The sequence below is a fragment of the Rousettus aegyptiacus genome, unplaced genomic scaffold, assembly GCF_014176215.1.
Source record: "Rousettus aegyptiacus isolate mRouAeg1 unplaced genomic scaffold, mRouAeg1.p scaffold_m13_p_5, whole genome shotgun sequence".
Taxonomy (NCBI): domain Eukaryota; kingdom Metazoa; phylum Chordata; class Mammalia; order Chiroptera; family Pteropodidae; genus Rousettus; species Rousettus aegyptiacus.
In genome coordinates this window covers 115,663,187-115,684,890 of record NW_023416308.1, presented here as the reverse complement: position 1 = coordinate 115,684,890, position 21,704 = coordinate 115,663,187, and the positions used below count along the sequence as shown (strand labels likewise).

General features: G+C 57.2%; 4 protein-coding genes across 9 annotated transcripts; 1 reads left to right on the top strand and 3 right to left on the bottom strand.

Annotated features, from left to right (window-relative positions):
• Positions 1-142: 142 nt before the first annotated feature.
• CATSPERZ (catsper channel auxiliary subunit zeta) lies at positions 143-4,420 on the bottom strand. Of its 2 annotated transcripts, none has more exons than XM_036221045.1 (4): positions 4,287-4,420; positions 2,199-2,559; positions 1,284-1,366; positions 143-1,072 (listed from the first exon to the last, which is right to left on the bottom strand). In XM_036221045.1, the coding sequence occupies exons 2-4, from the start codon at positions 2,482-2,484 to the stop codon at positions 776-778; spliced, it is 666 nt and encodes a 221-aa protein (XP_036076938.1). In that variant the 5' UTR covers positions 2,485-2,559; positions 4,287-4,420; the 3' UTR covers positions 143-775. The 2 variants fall into 2 exon arrangements, with proteins under 2 accessions (XP_036076938.1, XP_015974082.1); XM_016118596.2 differs by lacking the exon at positions 4,287-4,420 and adding an exon at positions 2,769-3,389.
• Positions 3,103-9,726, bottom strand: KCNK4 (potassium two pore domain channel subfamily K member 4). The gene is made up of 6 exons (XM_016118595.2): positions 8,727-9,726; positions 5,736-5,859; positions 5,445-5,605; positions 5,072-5,258; positions 4,451-4,590; positions 3,103-3,796 (listed from the first exon to the last, which is right to left on the bottom strand). Exons 1-6 carry the CDS (start codon positions 8,913-8,915, stop codon positions 3,407-3,409), a joined length of 1,191 nt encoding a protein of 396 aa, XP_015974081.2. The 5' UTR covers positions 8,916-9,726; the 3' UTR covers positions 3,103-3,406.
• Positions 9,727-11,934: 2,208 nt separating this feature from the next.
• On the bottom strand, positions 11,935-16,588 carry GPR137 (G protein-coupled receptor 137). 3 transcript variants are annotated; one of them, XM_016118530.2, is made up of 9 exons: positions 16,045-16,587; positions 14,558-14,952; positions 14,425-14,474; positions 13,492-13,717; positions 13,223-13,372; positions 12,969-13,097; positions 12,737-12,855; positions 12,364-12,469; positions 11,935-12,141 (listed from the first exon to the last, which is right to left on the bottom strand). In XM_016118530.2, the coding sequence occupies exons 2-9, from the start codon at positions 14,912-14,914 to the stop codon at positions 11,950-11,952; spliced, it is 1,329 nt and encodes a 442-aa protein (XP_015974016.1). In that variant the 5' UTR covers positions 14,915-14,952; positions 16,045-16,587; the 3' UTR covers positions 11,935-11,949. The 3 variants fall into 3 exon arrangements, with proteins under 3 accessions (XP_015974016.1, XP_015974021.2, XP_015974020.1); XM_016118535.2 differs by lacking the exon at positions 14,558-14,952 and having other exon boundaries at positions 16,045-16,588; XM_016118534.2 differs by lacking the exon at positions 16,045-16,587 and having other exon boundaries at positions 12,015-12,469; positions 14,558-16,017.
• Positions 16,589-16,706: 118 nt separating this feature from the next.
• On the top strand, positions 16,707-21,659 carry BAD (BCL2 associated agonist of cell death). Of its 3 annotated transcripts, none has more exons than XM_016118558.2 (4): positions 16,707-16,771; positions 17,040-17,234; positions 20,315-20,508; positions 21,143-21,659. In XM_016118558.2, the coding sequence occupies exons 2-4, from the start codon at positions 17,048-17,050 to the stop codon at positions 21,266-21,268; spliced, it is 507 nt and encodes a 168-aa protein (XP_015974044.1). In that variant the 5' UTR covers positions 16,707-16,771; positions 17,040-17,047; the 3' UTR covers positions 21,269-21,659. The 3 variants fall into 3 exon arrangements, with proteins under 3 accessions (XP_015974044.1, XP_015974042.1, XP_015974043.1); XM_016118556.2 differs by having other exon boundaries at positions 16,730-16,869; XM_016118557.2 differs by having other exon boundaries at positions 16,744-16,943.
• Positions 21,660-21,704: the final 45 nt, after the last annotated feature.

Here is a 21,704-nt window from a genome sequence, read left to right as displayed (position 1 = left end):
ACGCATTGACTCACGGACCATGCACAGACTCTTTTATTTCTCTAGGGTTCAAATTCCATGTGGACAGGGTCGGGCTTGGGTCTGGGGGCAGGACAGGGACCCGGATTAAAGTAGGGCAGTCACTCGAGCCTGAGGAGGTGTTTTCAGTACACTGAGACGTGCAGCCTCTTGTTCCGGCGTCTCTTGAGCCCTTCGATGTATCGCTGCAGCTGCTTGGTCAGGAAGTGATCCCTGCCGATCTCTGACCGGTAGCCTGAAGAGAGAGCTCCACTCAGGGCAGTTAGCAAGGGCATGGCCTGCCTGCCTCTCCAGCGGCAGGTGCCGAATGTGTCATATGAGGAACTGCGGGTGACTTGGGTTGGCAGGAGCTCTAGGCGCTCTGGTCTGTTAGTTTGGGGAACTTTGGATCTCCTAGGTTCTGAGCCCTGCTGGTTATGTTTCAAGTCATAGACCTGTGCTCCAGATAGACGGGGGATGCAAGCAGGATGGGGTATTGGAGAGGATGAATGAGAGCAAGGTTAGAGAAGATGTTGCAGGCCTGAAATAGGACAGTGGCAGCAGGCAGCTTTCCAGCTGTCTCCAGACCACCCACTCACCCTAAGCCATTAGTCAGCTGGCCCTTTTATATCATATGCAGAGCAAACAAGGGGAAGTTTACCCAAATAATCTACTATCCAAAGGCTCTTCACATTACCTAGGGAGGGGGCAAAGGCTACACAAAAACTGTCATCCCCATTGGGCAGGTAAAGAAACAGCCTTAGAAAAGCTACATCAGCTAGAGAGGGGCTGCACTAAGGCTGGAGCCCGGGCGCCTTGCAGTCACCCCATGATCTCCCGACTGGGTCTCTTTGCACCTAGTCCCAAACTTTTCATTTTTTTGTGGGACTCCTGGAATATTCGTGGGTGGTAAGAGAATCTGACAAGACAGACACATCCTGAAACCCCAGTCCCAGGGACCCAAGCCTTGTGAAATTCCCCGAGGTCTCTTGTGGGAGCTGGGCTCACTCTTGAGGGCTTTGGTGAGGATTTCCAGAGCTTCATTCTCCATGAGTTCCTTCAGGGGCAATGGCAGCTGGAGAGAGGCAGCAAGAGGTTCAGATGTCCAATGGATCCCAGCTCTGCCCACAGCTGAAGTGGCCCACCTGCTGCCTCCTATCCCAAGACTCCCAACCAACCTGCCTGCCTCTCCACCCTACAAACCACCCCCACCCCCTTCATCCCTGCAACCCCAACTTGCCCATCCCCCACCCCACTAAAATCTCATCTCCCTGGGTGCTTCCAACCCTGTTTTGCTGCTCCACCCAGTAGGCTCGATGATGGGGTATGTGCTTCAAGACACTGAGTGATGGCATTGAGGAAGATATTTCTAGGGGAAGAGAAAAGAGAGATTAGTCAACTGCAGACTGCTGGGTGTTCCCAGGAGCAGAGATGTATGGGGTGGCATCTGGTGGTGCGGAGTGGCCTGCAGAGAACAACTCCAGATGCCACTTTAGTGGGAAACAATATGGGAGTGGTTTACAACCTGGGGCTTTACTGTCTCACCCACTAAGGCCAGTTCTTACTGCCACCCTGTGGGAGACTTAGGGCCAGTAAACAAACTTTCTGACCCTCCAGTTCTTCATCTGTAAAATGGAGTCATGAGAATGGGCCCTTATAGAGGTTGTTAAGTTAAAAGGTGATCATGCAAGAGAAGCCTAATGCCTGGCACACAGTAAGCGCTCAACAAATCGTAGTTATTGTACTGTTATCGCTTTCAATTACCTGATAAAGGGTTGGAGGAAGAGGGGAAAGGGGGAGGAAATCCCAAACAGTGCCTAGCATGCAGTAGGTACTTAAAATTTTTAAACAATGAATGAATGACAGGCACCGCCTCAACCAAAACGAATCCACCGACAATGAATCAACTCTCTTCTCTCAACTAACTTGGTGATTCCATTAAAAGCACGGCCCTACCCTGCGCCTCCTTTGCGCATTTTTGTGCATGCCTCTCCCGGATCTGTCATGCCGCGGCCACAAAAATCTTGTATGACGCCTTCCCGGTAGGGGGCGCTCCAAGAATGGTTGACAAAGCGTGAAAAATTAGTGCTGGCACCCCTCCCAGGGAATATTAGAAATTTGGATCCTCAGCTTCCCCCCGTTTTACACCAACAGAAATTGAGGCCCTGTGGGCTCCCCTAACCCAATGAGGCCACACTGACCTATCTCGGTCCTGGCATCGTCCTCTTCCTCTTCTAAATGGCTTTCCAGGGAGCCTATGGGGTGCAGCTCCAGCTCCAACAAGGTGTCGTCGTCCATCTCCTCTGGCTTTAAGTCGACATCGGCTTCTCTGTTATCCCATTCTTTCCAGCCTCCGTCCGAGTTGTAGCCGGCCCTCTGGTTGTACCACTCGCCGGTCTTGCTGCCTAAGCTGCTGCCGTCCAGTTCGGAGTACTCGGAGACATTAGACCGCTGCACGTTCAGCTTCGGCTGCGACAGTGTGGCCATGGACCACAGATTCCGAATGTCTTCATGCGAGTCCGACTTCGACGAGTCATGGCGGCCTGAAGACTTGGCCAACTCCTGTGGGCCACATACAACGAGGGAAGCCAAGGGTCGCAGGGAGTTGGGAGGGAGAGGAAGAGCAGGCTGAAAGCGGGGTTCCTGAGCCCAGCCAGGCCAGGACTCCACTCTGGTAAGGGAGTGGGCACTGTTGGGAGCTGCCTGGAGTGAGTGAGAGGAAAGCTAGGGACCCATGTTGGATGAATGAGGGGCCCAAGGAGAGTTCTTACTTTGAAAGTATTTTCCTCCATGGTTCTGTCCCAACGGACCCAGTCGCCACAGGCCTCGGGCGCGGAAGAGGGAGGTCACGCTCCAGAAAGGGGGAGGGGCAGAGTCCCGTTCCAGAAGGCGATGGGGGTCTCAGGAGGGAAGAGTTCAAGCTACAGCCCTCCACACGAGATATTATTTCTCCCCCATCCTCCTGCCCGGTAGCTCTGCTGGGGCCACAGCCCATTTTAGCAGATTTCTCCGCGGGACCCTACCCGATAGGCTCCAAATGCGGGGTCCGACGTGGGTGCAGAGGAGGTTACCCGGCACAAGCACTCTCCCACCCCGACTCGCGTCCCCGGAGCGCGCACGCCCGCAGCGATAGACTTTTTCATTTATTGAGGCAGGCTTTGAGGCACAGTGTGAGATGCTGTGAGGGACAGGCCCAGCCGGGACAGCGAAACATAAAGTCTTGGGGGTCCGGAAAGGGATGAAGTAAGGAAAGGGCCAGGAGCCGGGGTGGCAGTCAAGCAACCCGCAGCCTATTCCCCAGGCTCCAGTCGGGTCGAAAGAGGGCTCTTTGGTCAAACAAGCAAAGCATGCCGGGGAGAGGGCAAGAATGAGGCCGTTTGAGAGGCTGGGGCCGGGGGGGTCCTGTCCCCTACACCGACACGCCTTTGTCCCGGGGGCGCCCTGGGCCTCGGGGACGCTCAGCCTTCCTGGCAGGGTTGGGGGCGCGGCGGCGACCCCGCGGCGCGCGGGGCAGCGCGCAGCCGCGCTCGCTCTGAGTGTCCGAGGACTCGTCGATGAAAGCCAGATTCTCGCTGGGGTAATCCAGAGCCGAGGCCGTGGGCGGGGAGGGCGGCTGGGCCTTCTCGGGGGGCGCAGGGGACGGGGGCTTGCTGGCGGGCCGCGCTGAGCACGGCGGTGGAGGCAGGAGTGGCCGCTCCTTCTCCGGCGGCGGCGGCGGTGCGATGGGCCCGCCTCTCTGGGTCACCCGCGCCGTCACCGTGCCGGTCCAGCTGGCGGCCTGAGCCGTGAAGCCGCCCATCTGTGCGGGAGGAAACGCAGTGCTCCACCGGCTCCGCGCCCCCGGGCGCCTGCCCCTTGCCACTCACGCATTGCCTCTCTTTTCCTCTAGTCCTCCTGCCTCAGCGCGCCCAAGGAGGCAAAGCCTCGTCACCCAGCCGCACGCTCTCCCCTCCTCCATCGCACCGAGGCGCCCTCTTCTCCCAGAGCTTTTCTAGAAAACCTGTTTTATTTCAGCTGTCCCTCCCATGTTCCCAGACACCTTTGCGCCTCCATCCCGTTAGTCCGCTGGGCGCGGAGAATGGGATGACAACATAAAGGTCGCCCGATTAAATTTGAATTTCAAATAAACAAAGACAATTTTAGTGTAAGTATGTTCCATGCAATATTTGGTATGTACTTACACTAAAACATTTTTTGATGTTTATCTGAAATTCACATTTAACTGGGCTTCCTGCATTTTTATTTGGTAAGTGTGGCAACCCTATCCATAAGAGCAGAGTTAGAATCACCTGCAAACCTGTGTGAGTTTATCCCTTTGTCCCCAGGCCACACCGGGACTCATTCAGTCCCTGCCTGGAGGAGCCCCCCACGCTGGAAGGGAGGCGGGCTGGCCAAGCGGCAGCTAGGGTACAGCGCCACGGCGCAGGCGCGGTGCCGACCCAGGGACGCCTACCTCTGCCCGAGTGCGGCGGGACACTACTCGCAGCCAGTTCCCGATGGTGGTGAGGACTGAGGCGAAGTAGGCCAGGCCGAGCAGGATCCAGAACCACACCAGCGGCTGGTAGGCTGCAGAGTTTTGGTTGGGGCTGGCGCCTGGGATACCACCGGGGAGGGCAGAAAGAAGTTGATTGTGGGACAGGCGCGGAGCCTGTGAGCCGCTGTTTCACGGCCCGGCTCCCCTGCTCATTGAGAGCATCCGCCCTCCCCAGGGCAATGAGTGTGTGTTTGAATGCATGCAAGAAGATGAGTGTACACGACTCGAAGGTGTGCAAGATAAGAGCATGTGCAAGATAAGAGTGAGGGTGCTCATGTGCAAGAATGTGAGCATGTGTGACGGGTGCCTCTTAGCTGTGTGAACACGCACGGAGGCGCGGGCATGCAAGAACGTAAGTGTACATGAGGCGTCGCATCCGTGCGAAAACGTGAGGGTGCATTCGGTGAGCGAATGTAGGGGCTGGAGCGATCCCGTGTGAGCGCACAAAACGCCACGTGGAATTTGGAGGGAGAAGCAAGAGTACAGAGCCCCTGGACAGGAATAGAGTGGGGAGGTGCAGCACAAGAAAGGTGGCCTCACCGGCCACATAGTCCCCGAACCCCACCGTGGTGAGCGTCACTACGACGAAGTAGATGGCCTCGAGCTTGCTCCAGCCCTCCACATAGCAGAACACAAATGTGGGGGCGAGGACAAAGAGCAGGCAGCCGACCAGCAGGAAGAGCACCGCAGACAGGACTCGCACCAGCTCCGGAGGCACGTGCCACTTCTGCAGGGAGGGGCAGTAGGCAGGACCCAGGAGTCACCAACACCTCCGTTCTTACACTCCACACCCCCTCCTCTGGGAACCTGCGGGGTAGGCTCCTGCGATCTCAGGGCCCCCGCGCTCACGTGCGGGAAAGGCGACGTAGGGAAGGATATCCCGAATCCAACACAAGGGCGCAGAACTGCTCACCAGAAAGATGGCTTCGATGTGACCGATGCCGCGGCGCAGGGAGGAGCCCAGCCGGTCCCCGACCCCTGCCAGCAAGATCCCGAACAGCGGGATCCCCACCAGTGCATAAAAGATGCAGAAGAGGCGCCCGGCATCTGTGCGCAGAGCAGCATTGCCATAGCCTGGGCAAAGGGGCCGTGCAGGAGGTCTAGGGGCTGCCTGGCACCCCCTACCTCCCCCTGCCTCTTCCCCATTGAGAAAGAAAGCCCAGCCCCTGTTGCCCCGCTCCACATGCCCAGTCCCCTCCCCCACCGATGGTGGTGATGATGGTGCCTGAGAAAAAGAAGGCGCTGCCCAGGTCCCAGACTGAGTAGTTGCTGTGACTGGTTGAGTTGATGTCAGGGTTCGCACCCCCTCCCAGGGCATCAGCCACCTCCTGCAGGACAAGGCGCAGAGGGAGGAACCTCAGTCCTTCCCTCCTGTCCTGGACAGCCCCCTGGCCCTTCAGTCTTTAGAGTGGTTTCCTTCCCACCCCTCCCAGCTCTTTCCTTCCCTCTGGTCTCCTTGAAGGCAGTCCCTTAGAGCAGACATTGCAAATTGGGTGGCCAAATTTCATTTGACCTCCACATTGTTTTAAAAACATTTGAGTTATCTGCCCCCTAATTTCACACAATGGATTTCCAGTTTTACAGTGTTCAGGAATACAGACTCTGAGACCAGACTGCCTGGGTTCAAATCTTGGTGCTACATGACCTGGAGCAAGCTAACTCTCTGTGCCTCAGTTTCAGTATCTACGAAGTGGAGATGATAATTAAACCTACCATATAGAATTGTTGTGAAGAGTTAAAGCAGCATGTGTTCGTTAAATTAGTCATCACGTAGTGATCATGCCCAGGGATTTCCACTTTCCGCAGACCCTACCATTCCCATTGGCCCTATGGAAGCTGAACTTGAGCCCTTTTCTTAGAAAATCTGATGAAAATTAGGGACCCTCCCTAATTTTGCATCCAATTTTAGGAGGTTCATGGACACACAAACCCCTGCCCAGCCTGCTGAAGTCTGGTTCTACAGAGCTGGTGCTCAATAAATATGATTAATGAAATGGCCACGTGTCTGCCCCTCTTGCCAGCCTGCAGGACCCCTGGGGCAGGGTCTGTGGTTAGAGAACACCTGTCCTAAGTAATAGAGGTCAGAGCAGTGAAGAGGGCCCCCTTCCCCAAGGAGCACAAAGCCAAGACACAAAAGTAGTGGGTGTAAGGGAGATCATAAACTACATCTCTCTCTGCAGTCTGCATTAACAAGACCCTTTGCAAATTAATTGTCCTAAAGTGACTGCCCCAAATCCTCCATAGCTAACCTGCTGTCTGCAGAGTGGAGTCCAAACTCCCTAGCCCAGAATTTAAATCCCTTTCAATATGGTCCCAACTTCCCCTTCCTCAGTCTTTTCTCCTGAGACTCATTTGGGAACCCAAGATATGGAGACCTTCTCCCCAGATTTCTGAGATGATCCCATTTCCTGTAATAATAATTTTTAAATAAAGCCAAGAAGTGAAATGTATGATTAAAGGTGATTTAATTTTTATTTTGCGACACTTTTCCAGCAAATTCACTACTTAGGGGGAAAAAATCCTTTGTCATTCTGTGTGTTCTAATTTTTGCTTCAAATGACTAGGCATCTGCTAAATCCAAGTTCTGCAAAAACACTCTGAGCTTTCCGGCTTCCACGCCCTTGCCCATGCTGTTCCTCTGCCTGCACTCCCTTGCAACCCAATCACACATCTCTAAATTCTACCCATCTCACCTGTCTCATTTCAAGTACCAGCTCTTCCCGAAGGCCCCTGGCATCTCCCCCCTTCCCCCAGCTCCTGGTCCAGGGCCCGGGACACAACAGGTGTTTAACAAAATAAGAAGTAAGGAAAGCTCCTTTTCCACTGAATTCTAAAATTATCTGTCCTTGAATCTGTCCCCTAGTCCACATGTGACATCTTCTAGAGTAGGGCCTGCATCTGTCCCACCCCGCTGTCAATTTCCCTGCTCTCCCTATGGTGTATAGCAAGTACCTAGCACACAGTAGGTGCATAATTACTTCATGATTGACTAATTGTGAAAGCGAAATAGAGCAGCTGTTGCCCATCATTCTAGATTCTGCCCTTTTTTTTCTTTTTTATCCAAGAATAAAAGCAATTCCATTGTGAAGATAAAATAGGTCAGATTCCCTCCCTCCTTCTGCCCAGTGGTCTGGCCAGACACACTCTCCTGCCCAGGCCTTTTGGAGCCTTGCTTGGCATTCTAGAAATGTCAGAGACAATGTCAGGCTGCCCTATGTCCCAGCCCCACCCCACCCTCATCTCCGCTCTGGGTCCTGTCACATTGGGAATCATCTGGAACATGGAGGCCTCCATGTCGTTGGCCCATCCCTCCAAACAAACAGGCAGAAAAAGAGGGTACTCTTTACTAAGTAATAAACATACATTTATTCAATTAAATCTTAGGTTTTTAATATGATAATGACTCATGAATCAGAGAAAACCACAGAAGTGTTGCCTGACAGTACCCCAGAAGATCGAAGCCCAGCATTTTCTTTACTCATGGGACCAAAGCTACCCCTGTTCCTGATTTACCCTCCCTTTAGCCCCAATGTCATAAGCATCTGTCCTGGGGCAAAGGTATGCTTAACCTGGCATCCATGGTGGCATGGACAGGTATAGGGGAGCCTGGAACCCTCCGAAATCATCTGTGCATGTTTCTGTGTGTCCTTTTCCAGGGGAAAGGGGAGTGTTCAGTGTTCTTAGGCTTCTCTAAGACATCTGTGACTCCGAAAAAGTATAGGAACCAGTGTGGGGTTGCCAGACTTAGCAAATAAAAATATTGCATGGGACATATTTGTATTTAAAAACTATTTGTTGTTTAGCTGAAATTCATATTTAACTGATATCCTGGATTTTATCTGGCAACCCTAGACCAGTGAGTTAGAGCTGTGAAAATATAACATGTCTCATGTGCTACAGCCATTCATTCATTTCTTCCTTCAATCCTTCCTTCATTCAACCACCCTCACATGCTGAAGGAGACCTTCCAGGAGCACAGCCCAATGCCAGGCACAGCAAAGAAATCAAGCGCCCCCATGGCTGCCATATTGAAAACACAGAGACGGGGATCCCAGTCTCTGCCCTGCACCCTCCAGCTGCACCCGGCCCTCAGGGGTGTGGGTCTGGGAGCAGCACCCCAGCACATGGCCCCAGTGGCAAGCAGCTAGTACCAGTGGGTCATGGGTGACTGCTGAAGGGGCTCTTGCCCACGCACCTTGATGAAGAGCCCCAGGTCCTGGTCGGTCACACAGGGATGGAGCCTCAGGAACTTCTCTCGGACCTCCCCTAGCTCCCTCTGGGCCTGCTGCTCGTAGGGCTGCTCCAGGGCCCGGAACACCAGGGCACCAGACACCAAGTAGAGCAGGACCAGCGCCAGCAGAGCCAGCAGCGTGGTGCTGCGCATGGCGCGCCCAGGGGCCCGGCCAATTCCACTGCCCTCCTGGGGAGGCCGAGCAGGAGGCTCCTGGAGGGCTGCGGTCACTGTGGGCAAAACCGGGGAGGCTTGGATCAGTACCCTGGCCTGACACTCCTACGCCCTCCTCCAACCCCTACACGCCCAAAGTTCTTGGAGCCCCCCGCCCTACTGCCCACAGATGTCATCTTCTCATATCCCTCTGGCTGGACACTTGGGACCAGAACACGCCCAGTCCTCCCCCCAACTTCGATCCTCCCCCTTACCTCCACAGCCCGGCCCTCAGCCCCTGTCCGGGGACTCCAGGGTGCAAGAAGAGAAGGCACCGGGAAGGGAAAGGAAGGAGAGTGGAAGAGGGAGAGACTGAGCCTTCTGCGGGAAAGGCAGGGCGAGCGAGGAAACGCCGGGAGCCCGGCAGGGCCGTGGGGAACCGGTCTCAAAGGAGGAGGGTGAGCTGCGCGGGCTCGCAAAAGGAAAGCGGGAGGAGAGGCCAGGCTGCACAGGGCGGGGACCTGGATGCCGGGTCCCGGTTCGTCCACTGCTGCTGCGGCAGCATCTTCGCGATCTCACCCTCCCCTCCAGCCTCTCCCTGCAACGCTGCCAGCTGCGATGGGCCGGTCGGGGAGACTCCACGATCCCCCCCCCAGCGCCCCGCCGGGCTTTCGAGGAACCCAGGGGCGGGTCCGGGTAGCTGCGCAGAGGCTACCCGGATAGGAGGAGAGGGAGGGTGCTGAGTTCCGGGAAGGTGCGGGGCGGGGGCAACAAGGGCCGGACCGCGCAGCATCCCCCGGGGCAGCTGTCAGCCCCCGGGCCAGTGGGGGCGGCGCCCACGCGCACACGCACCGCACAAAGCTCCGCGCGCCCACGCTCCTCCTTGCGGAGCCAGCCGCCGGGTTGCTCAGGCTGCATGCAAACGCTCAACCTGCACTCTCCCCAGACTCACGGGCACACCCGGACCCCCAGGGGCAGGTGGGCCAGGCCCCGGCACCCCAAGGTCCACGCACACGTGTGCACACGCTCGCATACGCACACCCAGACCGCGGGGCCGCAGCGCAGCGCCCGCCGCCCAGACACACTGCACACTCGCCGCTCGCTCCTACTGCCTCCCGCGTCTTTACGCCGACGCCTTGGAGCGTGACGGACAGGACGCGCGGCCGCACAATTCCTGGGGGCGCCCACGAGGGGGAGGTGGCGCCCCGCCCCGCAGTCCTATCCGCACTCCTTCCCGCGCCCATCCGCCCCGCACTCACTGTTGGCCCCGCTGCGGCTGCGGCTGAGGCTGCGGCTGAGGTTGCCGCCCAGGCTCCCGCGCGGCCTCGCCGGTGCCGGCTGGGCCGCGGAGGCGGCGGCGGCTACAGGGGCGGAGCAGGCGGCCGCCGAGGCTGGGACCCCCCTCCCGCCCCCAGAAGCCCCCCTCCTCCCGCGTTTAACCCCTCCAGTGCCGCGTTTCCCTCTGGGCTGCGCCCTCGGCGCCGGCACCACCCCCTGCAGCCCCTAACCTGTGGCCGCTCAGTGCCCTAATCCCGGCCCGGTCCGGGTGGTGAGTGGCAGAGGAGCCCAAGAAGGGTTGTTGCTGGAGTCTCAGACCAGAGCCCTGGCACTGCCCCTTTGGCCAGCCGGTGTGCCAGTGGCACGGCCCGAGGCTGGACATCATCCGGCTCACATCTCTGGACAGGCGCCACGCTAACCAGGCCCACTGTCAGATCTGAAGAGCCCTCAACTCCCCGCCCCTGGGGACAGCCTGGCCCTTAGGCTCAACATTTAGGAGGGAGGCGATTCCATCAGACAAAGGGTGAAGGATCCACTAAGGGAAGCTGGAGTTGGCCCATGTGGGTGGGGCCCAGTTGTGGGAAGTCATTCTGGGCCACCTCCTGTCCCTGCTCCAGTGTCCCCATCCCTTAGTCCAAACCATGTCCATCCCAGCATGGAACTGATGCCAGCCCTCCCTCCCCCACAGTCTGAACAGCCAGGGCCCTGGCAGGTCCTGGAACTCCAACCATTGTTGCTCTTAGCCACTTTACAGCCCTCATCCAAGACCCTGCTTTTGCCCGGGATCCTCAGCCCTCAGGGTGGGCGGCAGAAGCTTGTGCTCTGAGGCTGACCACCCCCTACCAGTAGGCGGCCTACACCGGTTACCAAACTGGAGCCTGCCAGTCCCTACTTGTAGAAATGGGATGTTAATTCTCACCTCAGGGTGCTGTTCTGAGCATTAAAGAGGTCAGCATTTCTAAATGCTCTGTTGTGTGTTGAGCACACACAATAAAGTACTCTACAAATGTTAGCAATTTTTCTTTTAACAAAAAGTGATTGTCCAGCTTCTAGCTGATTCTCCCATACTCAGATGCACTTTCTGGAAGTCCTTGAAGTCCTGGTTCCCAGGATAGTACCAAGAGAAGGGTTTCAAGACAGGCTCAGAGCTAGGCCCCAGGGACTCAAAGGAGCTGGGATGGTCAGGTCTGTGTACAGGAGACAGGCTGTCTGATAAAGAACTGCCAGCCACAAGACAAATCTCCTAGGGCTGTGACAGCAGAGGGCAGCGACTGTGCTATTAGAGGCATCCAGAGAAGGGGGCTCAGGACAACCAGGCAGACTGTGTGGGGACAGCCCCCCGCCCCGCCCCGCCCAATCCATACCTGGTAGGGAGATGGGGGTTGCTAAGTCATGAGCCAACTCCTCTGCAGGCCCTGAACTAACTCCTAGACCTGAGGGCCAGGTTGGATGTGATGAAAGGGAAGCAGGGTCTCCAGAAATCCCAGTCCACTAGAGGGTGACAGGCATAAAAGCCACATGGTTACAGTGCAACGAGACCCAGGAGGTACCCTGATCCTGAGAGGGAAGGCTTCATAAAGGAGGTGACATTCGAAGCAGGCCTTGAAGAAAGAGTGGAAATTATTCAAGTGGGAGCAGGGTTCCTGTGGTCTCCCTTCCGCTCAGCCTGCAGGTTCCTCCCTCTCCCTGCCCACCAGCCTGGGGGAGGTAAGTGGCCCCAGAAGCCCGGTGGCCCCCTTCAATGGCCAGTGTCTGATCAGCCTTCAGCCAAACAGGTGATGATTCGAGGAGCACAGATAACTGACAGACAGTGGACGGACATGGGGCACAGACACTGTTTATTGAGTGGCAGGTGCAGGAGAGGTAGCTGGCTCCAGCGTAGAAGCGGAGGCGGCAGGTCATGCCAGGGTGCTGTGGGCATCTGGCAGCCAGGGCCATGTCCCCCATCCTAGGGGACAGCACAAACTCACTACAATAGAAGTAGCAAGGAGCCGGCCGGGGGAGGAGGCAGCCACAGCCCCCAGGATTCTGGGCGAGAAGCAGCAGATGAAACTGGCGCAGGGGCCTGGGTGAGAGGGACTGGGGCCTGGGTGTTCTGGGGAGAAATGGAGGGGGATCACGTCTGTGGGGTGGAATAGAGACTGTGGTGGTGGCTGCCTGGTCCCAGCACCTGGGAGAAGAGCAGAGGGGTGGTCCGCGTCTGGCTGCCCCCACACCAGCCTGGCTCCCGCCCGATGGCGCCGTACCAGCTGCCAGAGCCTAGGCTGCCCGACATGCTGCAGGCAGAGAAACAGGGTCAGTCCCAAGGCAGGGACATATTCACAAGAGTTGGGGGGGGGGGCGGGGAGAAAGGCTTAGAACACAGCCCAGTGACCCAGACCTCTAGGACCCAGGGCTTGAGCCCTTCAGACTGTGGCAAACTGCATCCTCAGGGCAAGAGGTGGAAATCAGATGGGGGTGGGGGCTGGGTGACAAGACCTGGCTCTAGGTCCCCAGGGCTCCATGGAGCAAGTCAGGGCTTGAGGTGGGGCTGGGGCTCCTACCTGGTGCTCTCGCCCCGGCTATGCTCCCAGGAGCAGCTCTCTTCTTCACAGTGCCCAGCCCGGTCGAAGAAGTAGGAACGGGAACCAAAGACCTGCCCATTGAGGATGCGGCTGGTGCTCTGGGGGAGTAAGCCTTCGTTGATGCTCTCTCCTGCCCCCGACTGACCTCCCCCAACCCACCCAGGCCCCAGCCCATGAAGTCCCAGGGCCACGCCTCTCCACTGGCCCTCACCAGGTCCTGAGGAGGCCGGTGCACTCGGAAGAAGCCCACCAGCAGAGTGGTGGGCAGCAGCTCCCACACAAAGAGGATGAGGCCAAACACCAGGTAGCCTTTGTTCCCCAGGTCATTCACCAGGTCCGCCTGTAGGAAAGCAGGGGCTTGTGTCAATCTGCGACTGTGCCAGTGGGACCCATGCCAGGGCCCAGGCCAGCTGGGGACCAGGAGCCATGGCTACTAAAGAGGTGGCAGATGTGCCAAATGCCCACCTGGTCAGAGACGTTGTACCAGTCGTAATCGAAGGCATCGAGCCGGCTCCGGGGGGCCAAAGCCAGAGCCGCCAGGTTGTAGCAGGCCCGACTGGCATAGAGCAGGACCATGGCACCACCCATCGCAGCCGCCTGGCACACACTGGTCCCCTGGCACGGATGACAACAGGGGGACCCTCAGGGAGGAGAGGCTCCAGCTTCCCATCTACCCTGAAGAGCAACACCCAAAGATCCCATAGGACACCAAGCATCAGGGCTTGTGACCCTACCTTGGCCTCCAGGTAGATGCTGGTGGAGGGGGCCCGCCGGGCAACAAGGCAGAGGCAGGCGGCAAGAGAGAGTGCGCAGATAACAAAGAGAGAGTCGCTCACCAGGACACGCACCAGCAGCAGGGCCCAGGGCTGTGCCCGGCGCCGGCGGGACAGCACAGCGCACAGCACATTCACCAGCAGAAAGAGCAGCGAGGCCCCCACAAAGGCCCCTCGGACAGCCAGCCTGCAGCCCACAGCAGAGTCAGCCCCCGTCCACAGCCCTTAGTGCTCACCCACCACCCAGCCTCCCCCAGGAGACCCCGGTGTCAATCAGAACCTCAGGTCATCCAGTCTGAACCTACTCCTCCAGTTCTACAAATGGGGAAACTGAGGGCCGAGGGGGTCAGAGGTGACGGACAGCTGTGGTCCGTTGGAAGGAGCACTAGCTTGGCAATCAGAGATCTGGATTTAAGCCCTGGCTCAGGTGTATGACCTTGAACATGCTGGTTTCCTTTCCTGGGCCTCAGTTTCTTCATCTCTCAAATGGGGATGATAAGAACATCACGACTAAGTTGTAAAAATTAAAAAGGTGGGTGTGAAAACTCTTTAAAAACTGTGAGATGTTATACAAATGACAAGAGTATCACTGCCCAAGGTCACCCAGAATCGGTTTGGCTTTAGAGCCTCCAAGGGCTGCTGGAGCCTCCAGCTCCTCCTCCACCGCGGATGACACCGGTCCCCACTCCCCTCGCTGTTTCTATTATTGTTGCCCTTCACATATGCAACGCCTCTGCCGAGCCATCTGTGCCAGGTGCTTCACTTTTCCAAGCTCTTCACAAACATTCCCTGGGTTGTCCTCGCCTCAGCTCTGCCACGGGGTAAGGAACGGGCACTGGGCTGCCCGCTACCCCGGGCTTGAGGACTGAGCCCACCAGTGTCCCAAGTACTTACAAGCCTCGGCTCATCTCTGGCCGACGCTTCACCTTGGCCTTGAACACCACCTGGGAGCAGAAATGCCCATCATTCCTTTGGGCCTTCGGGGCTTGCCACCCCACGGCCCACTCCCACCCATTACCAGAGTTACCTGGGCAAAGTAGAGGTTCATAAGCGTCAGTGTGAAGAACTGCAGGCAGACAGGGCAGCAGTAGAGAAGCCAAAAGGGCAGGGGCCCCAGGCGGTTGGCTCGGGGGGTATCTCGGAAGTAGAAGGAGAAGAGGGTAGTACGCAAGGCAGCCCAGAGCAGACAGAGTGCAAGGAACACCGTCTGATAGCTGAGACGCTTGTGCCCATACAGGAGCACCAGCCAGAGCTGGGCATAGACGGAGAAGAAGAGCAGGGCATACAGAGTGGTGTAGGCCGCAGTCAGCCCCAGGGTCACAGCCGGTGGAAGCGCAGGCACCAGCCCAGCTGCAGGCACCAGGCCAGACAGGTTACTCTCCATGTCAGGGAGGCTTGAATCTTGAGACAGAGATGGAGGGGCTGGCAGGGGGCCAGGAAAGTAAAAATAAATACAGAGGGGTGGGAGCTGCAGGGTGCAGAGGCAGAGATGGGGAACTCAGGAGGAAAGAAGTTGTGGCTGGCCAGGCCCTCTCCTGCAAGAGGGACACTCGCCCTTGCAGTAGCCCTTGAGGAGGGGCACAGGCAGCCTGGGGCCTGGCCCCGAGCCCCTCACTCAGGAGCGTGGAAGGGTAATCTCCTCGCTACAGATGACGGGGGTGGTGGGCCAGTCCCAGAGCCAGGACTTGGGGGTTGCAGGGGCTGAAGGAAGGGGGTCCTTGGCCTTCGCTCGCTGGAGTCTTCCCGGCAGGAGGGGGAGAGCCAGCCTATGCCTGTCGGCTCAGGGCAGCGGCCGCTGAAGGGGGACCCGGCTCTCCCCCTCCTCAAACTGGCGAGCTTTCTCCCCTTCAATGATCCGGATGGGGTAAGGGGGTGGGCCTCTGCCTTCGGCCCTCGAAATTCCAGACGCTGCCCCCAACCCACCCCCCACTGCGCCCACTCTCCAACCGCGAGGAGCGGGAAGAGGTCGACGCCAGGCCTTGGTCCGCCGCTGGGGGAGCCGACTCGGGTCGCTGGGAACCGGGGCTCCGGCTCCCCGGCTCCCGCGGCTCCGCCCCCTCTTGCGCCTGCGCGCGCGCCGTTCGCCACGCAAATTGCGCAGGGTCTAGCCGGGGCTCCGAATTCCGCGCAGCGCCCGGCGCGCAGTCTTTCAAGAATGGGAGCAAGCTACGTCGCCGGCGGGCGCCAAGGGTTACGGGAGGCAGCTGGCTGCCAAGGCGCTGGGGCAGCACCACACCCGGCCAGCAGCGGGGCGGGCCGTGCCCGGGGCCACCGGCCTCTGCTTCTTTGAGGGGCTGCCAGCTCCCACGCTTCTCTTTCCCATCCCCAAACTGAGACCGCGCAGCCAGGCCGAGGGCCGCAAAGACTTCCCCTCGTCCGCTCTCTGAAGGAAACTTCCGCCCGCAGCCAAGATGGCCTCCGGGTCCCGCCCCCTGGATCTTGAACCCTCGGGGCCCCGCAGCTCCCGGAAGGTCCCCCCGCCCCTCTCCCGGGCCGGTTGTGGTTCCCGCTCACCTGGCTGGCCGCCGCGCGCGCGAAGCGCCCACGTGTCCTACTGCCACCCTCACAGGAGCCCTTATCCCTTCTCATGAGCCGGGACAGTCATCCTGACAGGGAGGAGGTTCCTTGCTTATCTTGAGTGCTCCCCAGATGGCGCGGGGAGTGGTGCACCTGATGCGGGCGGTTCCAAGTTTCCACAGTGGGGAGGAGGAGAGACCCGGTCACCTAGCCGGAAGAAGCAGTGACAACAGCAACAACAATGCATCCGACGGCTGAGTTTCAATTAAAGCTTTGCAAAGTGCTTTCACCCACAGTAATCACTCGGTTTACAAAGTTCACTGGCTCCTGAGGGAGATGTCATCATCCCCATTTTACAGGGGTGGAAACCAAGGCTCAGAGGGGCTGAAGGACTTGTCAGTAGAAGCTAGTCCTCAGGTTCAGAGAATCCTTCATCTGCTTCCACACGCGCCTCATACCCAAGAAAGTCTGTAGTAGAGAGAGTATGCGGCGGCAAAGAACAGACCCAAGAGGAAGGCGGTGGGTGGGGAGCAAGCCGGTCCGGCAGCGGGGGCGGGGCCCGGGCCGGGAGTGGCTCCGCCTTCTGGCCAGCCCTAGTGACATTGCGATAGTTGATTGGGCCGGGTGGGTGACAGTTCCCGTTTCCCAGGCAACTAGGGCCGGGCTCCCACAGAGCTAGAGGGAGGTGCAGGCCCGGGTCTGGCGCCTTGAGATCGGGCTTAGGGTGAGACTGGCGTACGGTCACCACTGGCGGGCCAGCCCGGGGCCTGGGGCTCCACAGCACCAGGGCTCCGGAAGGAGATTTAGGTCCTACGTGGACAGGTCGAGCTCCCTGCCCAGCCAGACTCAGCGGACAAATGGGGGCCTGGGAGGCAGGGCGGACCTGGGGTTCTAAGGTGGGAGAGGGAACCAGGGGCTCTTGCCTCCCCACGCCCGCCGGCCGCCGTTTGTTCCAGCTGTGCCTTAACTACCTACCATCTTGCCCCCCACAGCCCAGAGCATGTTCCAGATCCCAGAGTTTGAGCAGAGTGAGCAGGAAGACTGCAGAGCTGCAGATAGGGGCCTGGGCCCCAGCCTCACAGGGGACCAGCCCCCAGGCTTCAGCAAGTACCGGTGTTCGGCCTCAGGCCACCTGGGGGAAGCTGGTCACCAGCAGGGGCAGCCAACCAGCAGCAGCCACCATGGAGGTAGGCACCCCGCCCCCCACCTGCCTGTCTACTTTGCCCCCAGCCCAGTAGTTACCTGCACCCCAGCCACATCCACATTCACTGGGTAGCTTTGTGTAAGTCCCTAACCTCTCTGTGCCTCAGTTTTCTCTTCTGTAAAACACTGTAGGACTATTAGGATGATTAACAGAATATATAAGGAGCATTTGATTATAGTGTTGGCACTTACAAAATGTTCAAAGAATGTAGCTGTTAGTGCAGGACCAGAACAAATCACCGAGGCAGGCTGTGAGCCAGAAAGGGGAAGTGACTTGCCTAAGGTCACACTTGTTTGGCGGTTCCTTTGGTAGAAAGCAGGGCTTCACTGCCTGGAACTGTCTGGAACACCATTGTTTTAATTAAGTGTGCAAGGATGTCCATGGATGCATGACAATGGATGTGTTCAGCCCTACTCGCTTACACAGAAGACCAAGTGTAAAGGAAAAACTTTCCTGGGGCTGGGACACCTCCAGCCACAGGCCCCTCCCATTACCCCACCCCAGCTTCAGGCCTGTCCTTTGGGAAGATGGCCAGCGAGAGTGGGCACGCCTGGGCACCCACCCATGCTCACTCATAGAAGAGCCATGCCCCCTTCCTCTCCCTTTCCTTCCCCAGAGTGGAGAGAGCCGACTCTGCCCTGCCCAGGGTCACATAGGGATGAGAGTTAGGGATGAGAGTCGTTTGAAGGTGGGATGGTTCGCATGCATGTCCTCTCCCCTCAGGGTGTTTACAAAAATCCCTCAGTAACTAGGATACTTTTTAAAAATGTTGTTGACACAAATGGGTTCCATTTTGACAATGGCTGGCTTGGCACTGCTAAATCCCCCACCCCATAGACTAGGCTTCTGATAGAGCTGGCATTAGCAGAAAGTCTGGGGTGCGTTCCCCAACCTGGGCTCCCAAGGGGAGCCTGAAGCATGAGAATTATGGATACAGACTCTGAAGCTAGACTGTTTAAGTTTGTATTCCTGTTCGTGGTCTACTTACTGGCTGAGTGACCTTGGCAAGTTACTCTGTGCCTTAGTTTTCTTTGTCAATGGAGACAGTGAGTAACCTCCCTCATAGGGTGTGATGAGGATGTAATAAATTAAATACCCATGAAGCACTTCCACATTGATATGTAAGTGCTCTTATGCTTGTGATCCTGGGCGAGGTGGCAGTGCCCAGACCAGGAGTCCATCTGCAAATTACTCACCTTCCGACTGTAGGGACTTGCATCTGTCAAGTGTGGTGGTCGTGTGGTTCTTAGAGCTAGTAAAGGAGAATAGCTGTCACTTCCTGAGCACATTATAAGTGGCCAGCTGTGTGACTTTACGCAAGTTCCTAACCTCCAAGTTCCTCCATTTCTTCATCTGTAAAATAGGGAGAACTTGGCATCTGCCACACTGGGAAGCTGGGAGGCTTCAGGAGGTGAAAGCAGGAATGTGGTGGTTGAGGTGGGGCCCACTGAGCTCCTGACTCCGGCCTCACTGCCCACACCCCACCAATGGGCCTAATCCTGTCAGGAGTCTTTCTATTCCTGGTTTCTCCAATCCCTGTCCCCCCAATCCCCACTCCTGATTTAGCTACCTGTTCCCCACTGCCACCTCACTCCTCAAAGGCTTTATCGTGTCCCTACCTGATCTTGGGCCTGGGCTTTGGTGACATTCAGAACAACTGGGGACTCTGACCACACCCTATTAGCTTAGGCCTTCCTGGATCCAGCCCTCTCATCCTTTTCTTGGCTTTCTCAGCCATATATCTGGAGCTGGGACCTTGGAATCCCTGCAGCCCCTGGAGCTGACCCGTGGGCTCTATGGAAGGTCCTTTGTGGGGAGGAAGAGATAGTTATCCCCTGGCTTCGAAGCCTGGCCTAAATCTTGCTTCCTCCAAAATCGCCTTCACTGACAGATGGGCCTTGCTATGACCCATCTGAGCCCGTTCCTGGTGCTTGCTCCAGGTCTGTCTTCCATCATTATTTAGCTCTGGGTTTTTGCTCCAGGGAGTGGTTAAGTGTTTGTTGGTCTGGATATGGGGATGCGGTTGGCAGGAATGTGAGGATGGCACACTGTAGACAAGTCAAACTCCACGCACAGCAGAGGTGCTTCATCGAATGACCATCGTGCACATTTAGCTCACAAAGCACTTTCACTATTTTTGTAAACCTGTATTACACAGCCACTGGTAGGTAGGTAGTTAAAGGCTAGGTTTGTCCCCACAGAGTTGAAGACACAGACTCAGAGAGCTGAAGGGTGCTTGGACGAGGGAAGAGGTGAAGCTCAAGGAATTCCAACAAACGTCTAGGGATTTCTAGCCTCAGTTTCACAGCTGTGTGGCCCTGGGCCAGGCTTAACTTCTTTAAGCCTCTGTTTTCTCGTTTGTAAAATGGGGGCAATATTAGTACTCACCTCCCAGGATGGTTAGGAGGATAATATGGTAATGCCCAGGGTCTAGCACATAAGTGCTCCGTAAATATTACTTAAAAAGTCAACAGACCTGTCTGGACATTTTCTCCAAAGCAAGTGCTGTGGGAGGTGCAGACAAGCTGCTGACAGGTTCTGGTTCTCCAGGGTCTCCTGGAAGCCACAACAGTGAAACAGATGAGCACCAGTAGGTCACCTGCAGAGCTGGAGTTCAGCCCTGCCAGGCTGGGACAGGACACCTCCTCATCCAGGAGATTGGTCTCTGCTGGGGGATGGAGATGATTAAAGAGCTAACAACCCAGGTGCTTGCTGGGAGGCCCCATGGTCTTGCACTAATGACTGTATCGGCTGTTTATTATGCCCTTATTTTGCGCCAGGCATAGAGGAAGCTCCTTTTATACGCCAAGGCCCTTGTCTATTATAGAGGCTCAATTAAGATTTGTGGGATTAAGGAGAAGTTAATTCGAATCTTCACCAAAAAAACCCCATAAATTGAGCTTCTCTCAATTTATATTTGAGAGAACTGGCGCCCTGAAGGTATACTCTTATGTGCACACAAATACATCAGCGGACCAGTGGGGCGAATGCTGGGGGCACAGAGGAGGTGGGATGCACGTCGTACCCCACCTCACCCCACCCCACCCCCAACCCTCTCTGCAGGCGCTGGGTCTTTGGAGGCCAGGAGTCGCCATAGCTCGTACCCCGCCGGGAACCAGGAAGACGAAGAAGCAGAGGAGGAGGAGCCCAGCCCCTTTCGGGGACGCTCACGTTCAGCGCCCCCCAACCTCTGGGCTGCACAGCGCTATGGCCGTGAGCTCCGGAGGATGAGCGATGAGTTCGACGGTTCCTTCAAGGTGAGCGCCGCCCCGGCGAAGGGGCGGGCTAGTCCCAGAGCATGCCGGGACCTGTACCCCAGGTCACTTCCCACTTGGCTGTCCTGTCCGAATTCCATGGCATGCCGGGACCTGCAGTCTCGGGACTCGTTCCTGCCCGAGCCCCAGAACATGCTGGGATCTGTAGTCCAGGCCCCACTCCAAAATTCCAAAGCTTTTGGGGTCCCGAAATCCGTGGAGCGTGAGGAATGAGAGCCTCTGTGCCCTCGGCCGGCCCTTTCAGATGTCCGAGGTCTCTGCCTTCAATTTCGGAACCACTTCTTTAATTCTCGTATTGCAGTCCCATTTTCCACGTGGTAGATCTCCGGTTCAGGCGCTAACATACAAGGCCGTAGGTGCCCTCTCTCCCCTGCCCTGGCAAGGAGCGTCTGGGATGTAACTCGTCTCATTCCTAAGAGGCCAAGCAAGAGATCTCTCAAGCTTAATTAAATAGTTAGAAGACCGCCCCCACCCCCGGCAAAGGGGATGCTGGGAGCTGTGGTCTTTGCTTTCCCCAGCTTCTCACTTAGAGATGGGATTCTGGAAGTGGAGGCCCCTGACTCGGGCTGCCAGGATAAGTTAACTCACTTAATTTTTTCCTCCTCCCACCCCAAAGGGACTTCCTCGCCCGAAAAGCGCGGGCACAGCAACACAGATGCGGCAGAACTCCAGCTGGACTCGCATCATCCAGTCCTGGTGGGATCGGAACTTGGGGAGAGGAGGCTCCGCCCCCTCCCAATGACCTTGCGCCCCACTTCCGGAAGCTCTCTCCGTTCTCGCCTCCTGTCAGCCATCTTGAGTGTGGGCGGAAGTCGTTTCCGCAGGCCTATGCAAAAAGAGGATCAGGTCTGTCCTTTTCAGAAGGAGAGGGTTTGACCCAGAGCCCGATTTCCTTCCGGTGTGTGCAGGGACCACCGAGGATTCAGCCCCGTCGGATATTTTGAAGTTATTCTGCCCTTAGCTACCGGAAGTAGCCCCCTGACCCCGCCCCAGGCGCTGGGCTGCCCTAGGCGCCTGCGCCAGGTGAGAGTCGGAATAACCCTAACTTCAACAGAACCTGTTCCTCTGCGGTGGCCCTGGGGGCCGATGATCACCACTAAATGTGCTAATAAAGCCCGCGTCTGTGCCGCCGATTCTCCTGTCCATCGCTAGGGGCTTCGCGGGCGGAGGGAGCGCTG